The 16,915-nt window shown below is 40.7% G+C and overlaps 1 protein-coding gene across 3 annotated transcripts in view; it reads left to right on the top strand.

The window, feature by feature from the left end:
* The window catches only part of snx29 (sorting nexin 29), a 112,396-nt gene that overhangs the window by 75,094 nt on the left and 20,387 nt on the right, over positions 1-16,915 (top strand). For all 3 annotated transcript variants that reach the window (XM_047159419.2, XM_017483905.3, XM_047159418.2), the window contains exon 19: positions 6,732-6,872. In XM_047159419.2, coding sequence (XP_047015375.1) covers positions 6,732-6,872 — 141 coding nt within the window. The remainder of the gene's footprint in view (positions 1-6,731; positions 6,873-16,915) is intronic.

The following is a 16,915-nucleotide window of genomic DNA, read 5'->3' as shown; positions in this document are numbered from 1 at the left end:
CAGCTACATTTTGTTCAGTTCATTTGTAGGGGTGCCAATAATGGCAGCACATGCTTTTGTTAAAAATGTTCATATTTTCAGCTGCTTAAGCATGTAATGTTTTTGCTGAAAGATTCCGTGTATTTGAATACAAATCAGAGCCTCTTGGCTCCTTTACTGTGCAGACATGAAATGGTGACAAATGAAAAGTTATGCTCTGTAGTTTGTTAACTCTGAAAGAGAGAAAGAGTGCGAGAGAGACTGCGAACGTTTAACCTTTTAAACTGGCTCTCATTACAAAGCTGGGATGATCTCCTGTTCATCCTCATTATGGCGGCTGAGCGGCAGACACACACACACTGCTCATTCATATGGATGAGAGAGCGGCAGCTCACTGGCACTAAAACCTCACTGACAAGTGGAGGGGCTGAGGAGAAGAGGCAGCAATTCACTTACACTTTTCTTTTCTCGTCAATTCTCTCTTCTCTGGTCTCACGTCCTCTCCTCTCCTCTTGATCATCTCTGCTTGTCTCATCTCTCTTCTCCTCTCCTCTCCTTTCCTCTCCTCTTCTCTTCTCTCCTCTGGTCTCAAATCCTCGCCTCTCCTCTGGATTATCTCCTCTTGTCTCTCCTTTCCTTTCCTCTCCTCTTGTCTCTCCTTTCCTCTCCTCTCCTCTTGTCTCTCCTTTCCTCTTCTCTCCTCTCGATCGTCTGCACTTGTCTCTCCTCTCTTCTCCTCTTTATCATCTCCTCTTGTCTCACCTATCCTCTCCTCTCCTCTCGTCTCTTGAAAATGTCTTGTCAGACATTAAAATATCGTGGCTTTACAGAATGGGAGGTGCATCGGCAGAAAACATCCTGATTTTCTTGGATAAAGCACATACATGGACATTTTTGACAGCTTTCTCTGGACTGCAGATGGATTTTTGATCATATTTCCAAGAAATATATTTGCGCGCTTCCTGTACAGTTGGGTTAGAGTTATCAGTATATTTACTATCTATTTTACACACACTCAAACGCACGGTCTGTATCTCTTATAACTGTCTCTCCCCAGTTGGTTAAATAACCAGATCTTTATTGTGAAATTAATATTAATATAGAACTAGTGGCAATGCCTATCCCTTTCTGTTCAGTAAATAAATAGCAGTGCATATGAAATAATGGTGCATGGCATTCATTTACCTTTTGATTGTTGTCTCTGCGTGAGCTGTCAAAATAAATCAGAACATTTCCTCCTTACCAGTGGCTCCATGCCGGGCTCCTAGTAATAACGATCCATGCATGCAGTCGTTTGTTTTTTCTCTTGCCTTTTTCCTGCTGTAAGACTGCCACCAATTTGTGTTTATCGCATCCTTTTACTTCTCGTTCTAAATTCAGCCGCTGTCAGCAGCCATCACTTCCTCTGATGATCACCTCAGTGACGCTCAGACACTAATCGGCTTCCTCGCCGTGCTGCATGTCCTCACCGAGCTCACCTGGACTTCAAGTGATTACGGGCCCATCAGCTGTTGTGCGCTCTTGTAGCTGCCTCCTGTCCCTTTACACATTTCCTCTTCCTCCATCACTCCCCTCACGAGCAATCTATCTCTGCCGTTTGTTCCGGCATCTGATCGGACAGCCCGGATCAGTTGTACACCAACTACAAAGAGTAGACTTTATTACACGTCAGGTCTGTTTAACACGTGAGATCAATAACGGCCGGACAGAAAGGTCAGGTATGCCTCTCTCCTATCGCTCTTGGGAACGTGCTGTAAGTTCTAGTTATGCTTTTTGTATATCAGAACACTGTTGCCAACTGCTGTTACTGCTGTTTTGTTTGCATATTTTTAAAGAGGCCAGATAAGGTCAGGCTGTCATGTTCAACCTTTTGATTAATGTTGGTTGCTTAGCCTGGATTGCCTTTGAGAATTTTAGATGATGATGTATTTTATTAGTGTCTCATCTCACAATTCTGCTTGAGTTTACTCCTGGATTGTTTTAAACCCAAACATCTGGATTTTTTTTTTTGTTGTTGATTGAACAGAAATGAAATGCCATTAGGAACACACACACACACACACACACACACACACACACACACACACACACACACACACACACACACACACACGCGCGCGCTCCATCACCTGAGAATTACTCCATTTTGCACACAGGTGACAGATGCTGCTGCTGAATATTTCTAATTAACGAGTCCCTCCTCACTCCTTATTGCTCCCACTTCTCTCGCATCGCTCACTTTCCATCGCTCTCTCTGCGTGTCATTCTCTCTCCCTGTCCCGGATTTTTTTTTTCTTTTCGAGCGAATTCTGTTTTCTGGTTAATTTGGCAAATGTTGAGTCTCTGTAGATTTGTAGAGTTGGATGTTAACTTGGCTTGGGTATCAAATTATAAGGTTATACGTTTCTTTTGCAGCCACTTGTTCTTTTATACAAAGAGCCTGGCTGTAAAACCGCTGTAATTACACCGTGCAGGTGAGTGTATTCTTTAAGACGTGCTACCGGTGCCAATTCTCTGCACAGTTTGAGACCAGACGTCCATTAAGCACACAAAAGAATCAGTGTGAAACAGACGCCAGGCAGCTAGAGGAGGATTTCCGCCAGGATCTTGGCCAAGAGGCACACCTGTTAAGACAGGAACTAGTCATGACCAAAAATAGTCTTTGACAGTACTATTCCGTTACCTCGCTCACAACTGCAACCCCTCTGTGACTTAGACAGGTTGGAATAAACCCTGCAAGCTTGACATTGAGTGTCTGCTCGCTGTGATCTTCAGGTTCTGTACTTCAGGGCTCAGCCAGTCATTTCTCATTCCTCCACTGACAGGTCCAGTTCCAGCCCTGCTGCATGTCGTGTGTTTGTGTCTCGTATGCCAGTGCGCATAGGCATGAATATATGTGAAGTCCCTATAGCTCGCTGGTGAGGGGAGAAGGAGGCGTCTCATTGTGGTACCTCTAGAAATGAATTGGTCAAACCACAGCTTTTAGGAGAGCTATCTGTCCTGCCAAGCTCCATTTAAACCCAGCACGTGTCCATTTCAGCTACACAGCATGTGGACCCATGACATAATACATATATATATATATATATATATATATTCGAGTGTGTGTGTGTGTGCGTCTGTGCAAAATGGCTCTTTTCCCTATCTCAGTCCCATGGTGAGGTACACTTCCTCTTTCAATAAGGATATAATGAGATATTGTAAATGCCTTCATGGTTGGGCAAAATATTAGCATCCTCCTCCAGGCTGACATTTGCTTTTAGTGTGAATCATTCACTGTGACTGTTCTTTTTCCTTCCCTATTATTATTTATTTTTTCTACGAAAAAGATGAATGCTCTCAGAGCCACTATCACGTTTAATGATGCATCGTGATTTTTCTCGTAAAATGATGCTCCATGCCTATAGTCAATCAAATTTGTCTTATTAGCGAGTTCGACATACTGAAACACACGGATTTAAACACACCTTAACCTTGCACATGACTTCTGTGACCAGATATAATGTGTCTGTTAAAGATGTTTTCTTTCCTGTGCTTTGAGTTCATATTTTCCGAAAATCATCATTTTTCTTTAGCACTACAGGGCGGAAAAAAAAAAAAAAAAATCTCGAATTGGACCTATTTCAGCATGTGTAGCCAGAGACATTATTACAGTTAATGATATTTTTATGTCAACCAAAAGTCTATTTCCACTGCTGCAGCGAGTCATGGTCTTCCTCTGTCTTTTATTTAAAAATGACAAAAGAATTAATTTTCAATTACTGAGAAGAGTGATTGCTCTTTAGAGGATGATCTGTTTCCATAAATATGTATGCTAATGAGGCCCTCTCAGTGGGAATGTATTTGCTTTAATACACCATGGGTTTGTGATGTGATTTTTCTCCTGTTGAGCCTGTGCATCTGTGCGCTTGTCAGGCTTTTTGTGTTTACATTTATCACAGGATCTGAAACTCTCCTTTGAATAACAGATACCATGTCTGTTCAGGACTAATTACAGTCTTAATTAATCCAGAGAAGCAGCTTGCATCTACAAAAAACAATTCTTATAACTAATCCCACACTGCTGGCTAACTAGCACACAGGACAGAATTGGGGTTTTTTGGCTTGTTTTGTAAACATTTAACATGGAAATCCATCGAAATGGTTGAAAGAACCTGCTCCTAAATCAGCTTCATGTATAATTTTTCATATATAGAAGTGTGGGATTGGTTATAAGAATGATTTTTTTGTAGATGCAAGCTGCTTCTCTCCTCCTCCTCCTCCTCCTCCTCTCCTCCACTAATATTGGCACTCTTGGTAAATATGAGCAAAGAAGGCTGTGAAAAATTGTCCTTTTGATCACAAGGTTTTGAAATTTTGAAAAAATTCACAAAAATACTCTGCTCTCATGGATATCAAACAGTTGCAAGCACAACACAGGTTTGTCAAAAAAAAAACCTTTGTTAAATATAGGTGTGCAACAATTTTTGGCACCCTTTGTCAATACTTTGTGTTACCTCCCTTTGCCAAGATAACAGCTCTGAGTCTTCTCCTATAAAGCCTGATGAGGTTGGAGAATACATGCCGAGAGATCTGAGAACATTACTCCATACACAATCTCTCCACATCCTTCAAATTTTGAGGTCCACGCTCTTGAGTTCACTCCACAGGTATTCTATGGGTCATAGATTTCATTTAATATCTGTTGATATTTTATAGTCCATGATGCCATTTATCCTAACAAAATTTCCAGGTTCTCTGGAAGAAAAACAGGCCAAAAACATTAAAGAGCCACCACCGTATTTAACCGTGGGCATGAGGTACTTTTCCATATGGCTACCTCTCTGTGTGTGCCAAAACCACCTCTGGTGTTTATTGCCAAAATGCTCTATTTTGGTTTCATTTGACCATAGAACCTGATCCCATTTGAAGTTCCAGTCGTGTCTGGCAAACTGAAGACGCTTGAGTTTGTTTTTGGATGAGAGTAGAGGCTTTTTCTTGAAACCCTTCCAAACAACTTGTGGTGATGTAGGTGACTTTAGATTGTAGTTTTGGAGACTTTTTCTGACCCCAAGACGCAACTAATTCTGCAATTCTCCAGCTGTGATCCTTGGAGATTTTTTGGCCACTCAAATCATACTTTTCACAGTTCGTTGATACGATATAGACACACGCCCAATTCCAAGTTGATTCATAACATTCCCAGTTGACTGGAACTTCTTAATTATTGCCCTGATGGTGGAAATGGGCATTTTCAATGCTTGTGCTTTTTTTTTCTTATAGTCACTTCCCATTTTGTGAAGCTCAACAACCTTTTGCCGCACATCACAGCTATATTCCTCGATCTTACCCATTGTTATGAATGACTGAGGGAATTTGGCCTATGTGTTACCTCATATTTAAAATTATGGTTTAACAATGGCACTTAAAAACTGTAAAATATCAATGGGAATAGACTTCAAATATATTTCTCTCATATAAATTCATGGTGTGCCAATAATTGTTGCACACCTATATTTAACAAAGATATATATTATTATTATTATTTTTGTTTTGATAAACCTGTGTTGTGTTTGCAATTGTTTGATCTCCATGAGAGCAGAGTATTTTTTGTGAATTTATTGAACAGAAAAACGGAAGGTTAAACAATAAAGACAATTTTTCACAGCCTCCTTTGCTCATATTTACCAAGAGTGCCAATATTAGTGCAGGGCGCTGTATATGTGTGTATGCATGTGTATATATTTCAGCAGTCTTGAAGAAATACCAGCATATGCTCAGCACTTGTTGGCTGCTTTCCTTCTTAATGAAACCTACTTGCTGGGTGGGCAAAATGACAAAATATGTTCTAGAAATAAATTTATACACATGCATCAGCTGTACTGTTTGCCTTCGAAACCAATTTTAGGAATAAGAGTTTAGATAAGGCTTTAGATCAAAATATTCTTAATTTAAAAAAAAAAAAAAACATCAGGTCTCGCTTTTTTAAAATTTTTTATCTATACTGCCATTTTCTATTAGTTACGCAAGTTGTTTAATTTTTGTTACTATGAACCCACATTGCTGTTCTCCAGGTGTATTGTGGAAAATACGCTGCTTTCATGTCCTCTTCATCTATTGACCTGTCCTGGAATTTATTTAATTTACTAGTTATTTAATGAAAGGTTCTTATGAATACTCCATTATAATAACAGATAAATAAATACATTTTATTTATATATATATATATATATATATATATATATATATATATATATATATATATATATATATATATATATATATATATATATATAATATAAATTCTGTGTTTTTGTCATTAGCATGTGACTAAAATTTCAATGCTGGCCTTAAGAAATTCTGTTTCTGCTCAATTTTGGTCTTTTACACACACCTTCATGTGAACCCATTTTTCTCATATACACACTCACACATAGTCCAATCCCAGTGGACATGCTGTGTCTGATCGTGCTGTGATCAAAGGGACTGCTCAGTTAATTCGAGTGTGACTGCAGGGTCTAAAGAGGAAAGGAACAGACGAAGGTGTTGAAATAGCTCCAGCATCCTCTCTTGACCCGTTCCTTCACGCCGTTCACTTGCCCATGTTAAGCACTTTTCCACACTTCCAGGTGTTCCACACTTCCACACTAACAAATTCAAGGCCGTTGCATAGGAAAATGTAGAGCGTAAACAACAAGGACTACAGTGCCTTGTATAGTTTGATGTTATTGAAGAACTAACAATTTGATGCATGTTCGTTGCGTCTGTTTCAGGTGTACATCAGGATCTTGGACAACGAGTGGAATGTCTACCGGCGTTATGCAGAGTTCCGAGCGCTTCACAATCACCTGCGAGCCAAGTTCCCTCAAGTCGACACCTTCAGCTTTCCCCCTAAAAAAGCCATTGGAAACAAGGTAACCACAAAATCTCAAAAACAACCGATGCCGACTTTTCTGTCCCACTGCTTTCCAGACTCGTACGATGAGTTCTCTGTCATTTGTTCTGCAAATACGTCTGCATCTCGGTGCGGTTTCATTGAAGCGTTTGGCGAAGCAGGTCTAATGGCTCAAAAAATGTTGCTTCGAATAACAGCTTGAGATCCTGCCATCGCTTTGTGGTAATTTGCACTGACCTCTCTTCCCCAAAGCGGGAACGTTGTTTGTTTCACGATGATATATTTGTCCTGCAATCGAGGCCTTTTGTGTGCGTCAGGACGTGACCGAGATCGATGCTAAGTGTGATTTGAAGTCTGAAATGATTTGCGTGTCAGAATAAAGGGTGCTATTTTGAACACGGGTTGTAGAGAATACAAACAAGAAGAACCTCTAGTGATTCTGTCCAGTCACTGCTCTCCGATACCATATCGTCGTTATGCTTTAGGACGGAGCGTTTTGGTTTACGGTCTTAGAGACGGTGATTATTAAAACTTGACATTCGCCGACCTAAACCACATCCTGAACCCATCCAGGTGAAGCATTTCCACTTTTTTCGCATAGCGTCCCTGTTCTTTCGGATCGGGGGCAGATTGGTTTGGGTAACCTTTGATGCCGTGCAACCCCCTCGACCTCATCAGAGAAGCAGGGTGCATGGGCTAATGAGGCCAGGCTGCATGGACAGCCCTCTCTTCCTCTTCTGACTGTTCATTTCCTTTCTTATTTTGAAGATGAATTGAGCCAGCGAATGGTTATTAGTTCACGGCACTGTTTCCTCTCCCGCTTGTGATTTCTGAGGGAGTGCCAGTCAGACCTGGTGGCTTCTGCTCACGGCTTCACTGGTAGACTTTTCCGAGCAAGGAAGCTGATTCATCAGAAACTAGGCACAAGTGCGGCCAATCAAAAGAGACAGGCGACTTGTGGGCGACTTGTGGGCGGGTGTGTGAAGATCAGAGCTGGCTGGATTCTCAGGTGCACCGCCTGAAGCTAGGTGCTTCCTTTAGCTTTAGAGAGAGGCGGGTAGGTCTTATCACCTATTATTTTACTCAGTCAGAACAAGATTTTGTAGTTTCCTTTTAAATTCCTTACAGAATTGAGTTGTTACGATATCCTGACCTCTCAGTGGTATGCCTGATGTGGATAGTGTTTTTTTTTTTTTTTTTCCTTCAGATTATATAAAGGAGAAAATCTGTGCTAAGCACAAATTCCCTCTTTGTTCTTGGTGTTTAATTCAGAAGTTCGGCTAACTGCCCGCTTTTAAAGTCTTGGCAGGAACTGTGACATGCGAATATGACTGCAGTATTGAAGCCCTGAGAATGAGAAAGTAAGTGAAGAAGGATGAATGACATAAAGGCAGACAGTGTTGAGAGCTGGATGTTTAACAGTGACAGTGTTTTTATTGGTTTTCATTGAGAGAGCTGAGATTAGCTGTCATGTTTACCCTGTTATTGTTTTTCATGGTTGGCCTTTGTGGGCAGTAATCAGTGGCACTTTTAGAGCGTTCCTCAGTCCTTCTGTTTCAGGTAATAAGCTGCGCTGAATGAGCCTCTTCTCCTGTCAGATCCTCCGAGGTCCAGAGGGCTGTGTCAGTGAGGCTGGTGCAAGGCTTCTCTTCTAATATATTACGGAGATAAATTCCAAGTCGGACCTTCCTCAGACCGATTCTTAAAACACATTATGTACGTGTACGTGCAATCCAGTTTTTAATGCTTAAAGGAAATCATTTTACGTGCAGTTCTCATTTACCAGTGTTCATTTTCGTTGCACTTATGGATAAGTGGTGCTGATGGCATGCCTCTTCGTGAAGAGAGAGCTGAACTGATGGAATGGACTGCTCTGTTATTGTGCAGACATTTTCCTGTGCTGCTCCTATGTTCCTGTCTCGTCAGGATTGTATTTTTATCTCAATGAAAAGATATAGAGTGCTGCAGGAATTAGTCCTGAAACCCGGGAATTAACTTCCAGTTCCATCGTAATGAAGTCAACGGGTTTTTGGTTAAATGACTGAAATAAGGTCTGTGGTTAACACTAGCTCGAGATATTTTCACGTTTTTTTTATGCTCTACAACACAAAATATATCAGTAATACCCCACTTGTGATTTTTTTTTTCAACAGCTTTTAAGTGTCTTGGAAAAGACGGTTGCGAACAAGTGGCTAAATGATACTACAGAGGTTGTCAGGGACATGAAACGTCATCACGCCGAACAAGAAACCCCATCTACTACCGCCTCGTCGTGTTTATACTCGCGCTCTCTTGCGAATGATTCCAGGTCAAGCTTTCCAACTTAGATTAACAGTTTGTCGAATTTTCCAGTTGTAGTGTTTTTTCAAATTGTACTGCTGTAAAGTTTAGCGGGGGTGATGACAAAGTCATGTGACTATGGTGCAGTTTGTTTATAGCATAACTAACTTTTTACTTCTGGCGATTTGTATTTAGGCTTCAGAATTCATAAAAGTCATGTTCATTCGTGAAGATTATCTTGATGAGCAAAACGTGTAAGAATCGTAAAACTTTCGTTGGTCACAGGGCTTATTTTCAGCAATACTCCGCAAGCCAGTGGAAAAATCCTATTGGCTTTTTGTTGAGGGAACAAGGGTGATGCTAACCTCCGGGTTGACCGACAAAAATACATCAACCCTGCAGCACCGTATTCTTGTCATGTCTTAAAGTGAAAGAAAACAACCGCTTTAAGACCTGTGAAAAAATGCATGAACCTTGTGTTGTTGCTGTTTTTTGAATCCTCTGGTCTCCAGTATCAAATATAAAATTCCAGATTGCTGTGGCTAGTCTAGTTTGCGGGAATCTTCCAGTCGTTGTTTGAGGCTGACTGAAGCTATTGCAGCTTTTTCTGAGCGACCATACTAGCGTATTGATTCATTAAAAAAAAAAACAGGGTGCTTACACAGGGAAGAGGAGCTTTTGACCATTCTCGTTCTTCCTTATCCAGCTGCACATCAACACCATACGGATGTTTTGTACTCATTACAGCGTGGCATCAAACAGTGCTGGGTTTGTAGTCAGATTAAAGATTTATATTGGCAATATTACTCTGAAACTGCTGATGAACAGCTGATGAAACCCATGGAAGATTGCTCATGATGTCTTGACAAAATGTTTCCATGTATGCAGCCAGACACGCCTCCCCACTTCAACCACTCAGCATCCACCTGATGTCTGTTTGACGCACATCGCGATTGATACGCACAGCGGACTGCTGGGATTATGGAGGTGTCCACTGCCCACAAACTCACTCTCTGTGTAGAGACACAAATACAACTCGGTGCAGAAGTATACACCAGCGTTATTACAGCACTGACTGAGAATTGCTTTTATAGGACCTTCAGGGAAACTCAGCAGCTCATGAATGTCATTATGGAGAATTTTTGTCCCCTGACTCAATAATCGTTTTTTTTTTTCTTGTTTTTTTTTTTCATATATAGCTGCAGGATGTTCTATATAAACTCTTGTTACTATGTTTCTTCCCCTTTAACTAGGAGCTGTCTCTGATCCGTCCCCCAGTGTGTAATCCTCAGCTGACGTGCAGTAGGTTGCAACGGATGATGAGGGAATACATAGGGAGCTCTTCCACATCTTTTGTACTCATATGCTGCAGATCATGAGTACATTCAAGTGGTCACATGCGAGCTGCTTCTGAAAGCTGTTACTAGTCAAATATGGCAGGAAGAAGGCTATCATTCTGCACTTCTCTTAGGTTAATAATAGTACTTTCACTGGGAGGATAGGCTTTTATGAAAACCTCAACTTTTGCTGCAAGCTAAGGCAAGCTATCACACTATGGTATAATTGAGGGGGTTTTTTTTTAAGCAGTTTTCCTTCTTATTTCCAAATTTAGTACACGCCTGTTGGCAGGAAAATTCTTTTTCCCCTATCTTTTTTGCTCCCACAGTAGCACCTTGCCCAGTTGTGATTGGAATGCACATGAAACTGGGTTCAAAGGAAACCCGGTTTTAATGCACAGCAGAAAAATAAGCAGTGTTGAACCCTCAAAGTAACAAGCTATAATTCATGATGCATCAAGGATGTTTGAATAATGCTGATAAGCGAATGTAACGCGACAAACGCAAAATTTAATTAGGGGGTTTTAATGTACTACATACATAACACAATTTTGCTTCAGCTACGGGGAAATCCCAGTTTGTTGTTGTGAATAAACTGGTGATGCTCCAGGAGTTCCTGAAATAGGAGTGTGTGCTGTGGGGAGATGTGCTGATGATGTGCTGCTGCTGGTCTCTCTGCGTCTCACACCCTGTCTGCTCGGGGCATGTCAGATCTCTCCAAGCAGAGCTGTCCTGACAGCTCCTAAACAGCTGATTTGTTAGGGCCTGGGCCAGCAGACACGCTAAACGTTCCCAAGCGTGCTCTGTCAAGTCCGCCCCAACTGCAGCAGCGTGCCGAGCCCAGGCTGCTAGAACCGAGAGTGATGAGATCAAAAAGCACAACTGTCTCAATCTGTCACTTCCTCAACTCCACAGCTTAACCTTCTTTACAGCTCAAAGTAGGGCTGCACAATTAATCGAATATCGATCGTGATTACGATGTTGACTGCCCACGATTACATGAACATGATCGACTGCGATATTGACGTTTAAAGTTCGTCCTTCGCTAATAGAAAACTCCGCTGCAGATCAAATCATGCGCTTCCTACACTTACAGCCAAGCCCCATAGAGCGGCGCAGGGATGACGTCATTTTGTGACACCAAAACCCGGAAAAGGGGTTAGCGTTTTAGCGCTCAAGCTGCCAGCTTCGCTTCGAGTTCCAGCACGAGGAGAAATCATGACATTAACATGATGCTAAATGGCACTACAAGGGTTGTTAGGGACATTAAACGTCATCATGCCAAACGGGAAAAAATTTCGCAGATAAACTCAGGGCTCTACGGTGTGACCATTTCACTTTTGTGACTGAAAAGTATTTTGTGCGACTGTGAATAAATATTTCTTTGCACCGGTGCGAGTGACCTGTTCGTAGTTGTATAATACAATCTAGATAAAAACTACAGGAAGTCCAAAATGCATCTACACCGAGCAACGGTTACTTTCATACTGTTTTTCATCACCACTGTCAACCGAACAAGTGTGGAAATACTGCGGAGAAGCCTTTATGATGACGAGAGTAACTCTGTACATCATCTGCTTCAACTTCCCGATCTCACAAACCGCCATCTTTTATTGATCCCGCAAAATGACCTGAACTCGCACCTGCTCGTGTAGACACAGCGGCTTCGCACGGAGTAAATTAATAATAATGCTAACGCTACGGTGGGTTTAATTCAAATTTCTTTATTTAAATAATTCCTCATCAATAATAAATAAGAGTAGCAACTGTTCAGTATGTAAACATACAGTACACTGCCGTTCTCCTTCACTAACACTAATTCACTTCATTTAAACTCATGGTTGCCAGATATCACTAGAAAAATCAACACCTGATCCCATGTTTTGATATAATCCCCCCAAAATATTATCAGCAGACATGGACACTTTACTGGGGGAACCAATCTAAAACTGATAAACAAACAAAAATAAAACTACCAAAATGTAAAGACAGAAAATGTGCTTAGTTATAAATAAATCATTTAATATAAAAAATAGATATTATAATAACTTCATTAAATATAAATAAAATGAGAAATGACAATGTTTAATTACTATGGGTTGCATTTAATATCAATTTGACATTAAGCTTAGTTCGCTATTTCCTCAGAAAGCTATTAGCCTTTTTCCTAATATGGATCATTTTTGTGTTGGTCTACTTTTATTTAGGACTCTCTATTCTTTTTAAGATATTTAAAACTAAATATTTTATGCTTGTTTGTTTATCAATTAACCCACGGTATTTCTCACTGCTATTATTTTAACTCAATTAAGAGTGACCATGAGCAGAGAGCTTACATTTAACTGTTCATGACAGACCTCCTGACCATTAAACTAAAACGCTTCGCATCTGACGGGTAAATGAGCTCACCCAATCACATCCTGTATGAGATTATTTAGATATATACACAATACACACAGAGCGGTTCCAGAACTGACTCCAGCTCAGAACCATGACAGTGGAAAATGTCTAACAGTGTAGCTTTAAATATATTTAAGAGGAGCAGACTTCAAACACTGAACATTGATGTCGATTGTATTTGTTTACAAAGTGGAACAGGTTAACGGTTATTTTTTGCATACAGTCTGTAAAATTGACTGAAAATATGAAATTTAGTTTATCAGAAGGTAAATTAATTAGTCATGGCTCATACTATGTTCCTAAATTCTGTCATAATTGACCAGCTCAAGTTTTCTCATGCCACAATATAACACACAAGTAGGCATGGGAAAACTTGAGCTGGTCAATTATGACAGAATTTCGGAACATAGTATGAGCTAAACTTAATAACTGTATAAGTGCAATAAAAATATGTTGTCACTAAAATCATTTAATAGTCGTGATAAATAATCGAGATCTCAGTATTGATCAGAATAATCGGGATTATCATTTTGGCCATAATCGTGCAGCCCTAGCTCAGAGGCTTTTCATCAGGATACAGTTTACAAATGCCATTTTGAGGACTTCAAAAGGGGAATAAATGATCAGGTTTCTGTTTCAGGCACTAATTACGAAACAGCGGAGGTCAGAGACTTATGTTCGCCATTAAGGCAGAGCTGCAAAAGCATGTATTTTCTTAGTTCCAGGGAGATGAGGATTCTGAACAGATAAACATGTTTGTTCAGGATGTGTGTGTATGGGGGGATAATCAGTTCAGGGTGGAAAGACAAAACATAATACCAAACAAACTTTCTCTGTTTATATTATTTTAATGATTTTTTTAATGGGAAAAAAATGTAGTCGAGTTCATGCATTCAAATGTTAATTAGGCTAAATTTTTTGTAAGCCCTTTATTTTGTACCACTGGCAAAATTATGGTCAATTAGCCAATAGTTTTTGAAAACACATTAATTAGAACGTGGGAGCTTAAAATTCAAATGTAGATTTTTGTAATCTTCTAATGCCTAAATAGTGCAAAAAATTCTAATTGTGTTCCAGCAGTAAAATGACAGTCAGTCACTACAGGATTTCAGAGAGGGGTTTTTTTTGCCCCCAAACCACCCCCCCGCCCCCCAAAGTTTTTATTTATTTTAATTTTTTTGCAATTGCTTGGGCAAACTACTTCATAGTGAAGTTTGTAGGTAAATGAGACCTTTTAGCTGTACTCATGCTGGACGCACACGAATCAAAGTCTGCTTTGACTGAATGCACGTTCTGATGATGTCACATGATGCGTCTTGGCGCAAATCTGTGAAAAATCTGCTGTAATGTTGGAAAAATCGCAGGCTCCTCCAAATATTGTGGAGTTTGATTGATTTTGCGTTCATTTCAGCGATCGCAAAAAGACGCCAAACCCTCGAGGCACTGGGCAGCAGTGGACTTGCTGTGGGAGAAAAATCACAATGTAGGCTGTAGAAATGATCAAAATAATGAGAATACATATTTTCAAAAATCCATTTATGATCACAATCGAAATGCGATCCAAGCATGAACTCCCTCAAGATTCCCCTTTTCTAGTTTGTATATTCCAGTGTGGGTTCTGAGACGTTGATGGAAAGTTATAACGAAAATCAGACGTCTTACTGAAGCATGATGAGGCTGATTTTACTGTGTGCCATCTGTGTATGTAGTGATGTAGGGCCAGCATGAAACCCTGCCGCAAGGGGAAACGACTGAGCCGTCATCTCTAGATCTAGATTTAGAGTTCGAATCCCAATCAAAAGCGATCCATAGCCAGGAGTCTGAAGGAGCATAATTACCTGGACTCTGTGTTCGAAGGCCTTATTCTGCTCCCTCTCTCTTGATCAGTGAGTTTCATCCTGTCATGTTTAGCTAAATTTTGCCCATATGCTAGCACTTTTATATGTTGTTAGCAGAAATTGAGCATGCTAATGTGCAGGCCTGTTAACCGTATTAAGAGTTTTTATGATGCTCATTATGAACTTTTATGATGTAATATCCGTGTTCTCTGATTTGTATCGAGAGTTGTATGACAAACTATTCACAGATCATTATGACTCTGAAGCCACACCGAAACTGAGCCGACACACTACGTTCCTTCCTGTTCATCTCGGCATCTGTCGTAAGGAGGGGCTTTTCGGCAGAGAGCACCAAGTCATTGCCCGAGTCAAATTTATGCCTCTGCTGTTTAGTGTGCTTCTTGTTAGTCGGTACTTCTTCCCAGAACGAACGATTAATTGTCATTTTCTTAATAGAAAAATGAGTTTCCGTGGGTCCTACAACATTCACCACTCCTACAATTTCCCAGTGCATGTTTACAGATCTAGATGACTATAGCTTCATTTCAGCTGACTTGCATGGATGAGAAAAATACCCCATTTGACCTCTTTTAATAATCCATCCGTCTTTTTCAGCAGCTGTAGCGCACAGATGGCGCGAAGGATGATACTAGTCGTGGAATCCCGAACTGCATCGCTATGGGCGAGGACGGCGCTGGAGGCAAAGTCACAGAGATTGCCAGCCGTTTAGAGCTCGTGCTCTTCCACAGTGTCCTTTTAAGTTGACAGACAGCCTCTGACAGCTGTTTTGCTGCCGGCGCTCCTCACGAGACGCTCGTCTGGCTAAACTGTTTAGCGGTTCTGCGCTGCCTCTCGTGAGCCTAGTCATTTCTCACCGTTTTCTGCGCCAGGCCCCGCTGATCTCGGCAACGGGGCGGCAGTCCGTCTCTCGTCCAGCTGTTCTTTTGCTGTAGTGAATTATTCAGAGGCCTTGTGCAGAACCAGGTGCATTAGGTGTCCTGTTTATTCACACATGCATTTATTAAGCTTTTATTAAGCTCTTTGTCCAAGTTGGAGAACTTTCCGTGTGCCATGTTTATTATGGTCTGTTACGAAGCACGTTCGCTCCTTTCATGAATTATGAAAGTCACGGTGCTGAAATAAAGGGTGCAGTGAAGTAACTGAAGAGAAGACGGCGGTTCTGGGTCTCTTGTGTCTTTCAGGGGTTTTTCATGCAGCCTTAATTGAGCTCGGCATTATCGCTGCATTAAAGATGACACCCTCAGGAGGATATAGCCCTCGCTCATTATTACTCTTGTTTCCCAACCCTGCTTCTACGACTCAAAGTGAATAAATTATGACTCGTATACTGGATGAATATGTAACATGCATGGGTAATGTGTCCTGCATTACTGAGACATAAAAGGTGCTGAGGAACCTGCGTGAGCTAGTTTTATGGTCACCGTTTAATCGAGAGCGCTTGGGTCTATACGGCTTTTGTTCGATGCAGGTCGACTGTTCAATCATTATTATTTCAGTAATCGGCACCTGGAAAGTCTTCTGTTCTACAAAACGGGCTCTTTCCTCTACATATCTTATGTGTTTTTAATATTCTTGGTGTATTGTACAGGAATGAATTTATTTATCAGTATATATGACCTCCTTCTATGTGCGCAGAGGAACCCTCCTGAAAGCACCTTTTTTTTTTTTTTTTTTTTAAGCTGGCAATATGACCACTTAATAACTTCCTCATTACCTTTTTATAGCTTTCATTATTTTCATTCATTATTAATGAGTACACCATTATTGCAGATCTTACATCAGAATGCAATTAGTAGATTTGCCCATGTGTGCTAAGCTCTTTACTTGTTTCTTTTGTGCTGTACCATGAAGTAAAGTGTTCTGCCTGAAGTGTAAGACTGACCTCCGGTTCACAAAACTGGAAAAGAAAAACCCCAACTTTGATTAAACACTATGTACCTTCTCTTTCTGTCAGAATTTACTTGGCCCAGTTTCTTCTCCCTCGCTCATGAAACTGTCCACATGACTTACACGCTTTCACTCTTATTCGTGTTTTTCACTTCAACTTCTCTTTTCAGCATGTGGTTTTTATACATGCCTTCGAGTAGTTTGGAGAACAGCCTGGGGAATTGGGGTGGGGGATACAACTGACCCAACGACAGAATACTGCGAAAATGTTTTCAGGGATTTGGCGCTGTAGTGCTGGG

Source organism: Ictalurus punctatus, chromosome 13, assembly GCF_001660625.3.
Source record: "Ictalurus punctatus breed USDA103 chromosome 13, Coco_2.0, whole genome shotgun sequence".
In the NCBI taxonomy this organism is placed as follows: Eukaryota; Metazoa; Chordata; class Actinopteri; order Siluriformes; family Ictaluridae; genus Ictalurus; species Ictalurus punctatus.
Note: the sequence above shows the minus strand (reverse complement) of the source record. Positions and strands in the feature narration are given on the sequence as shown.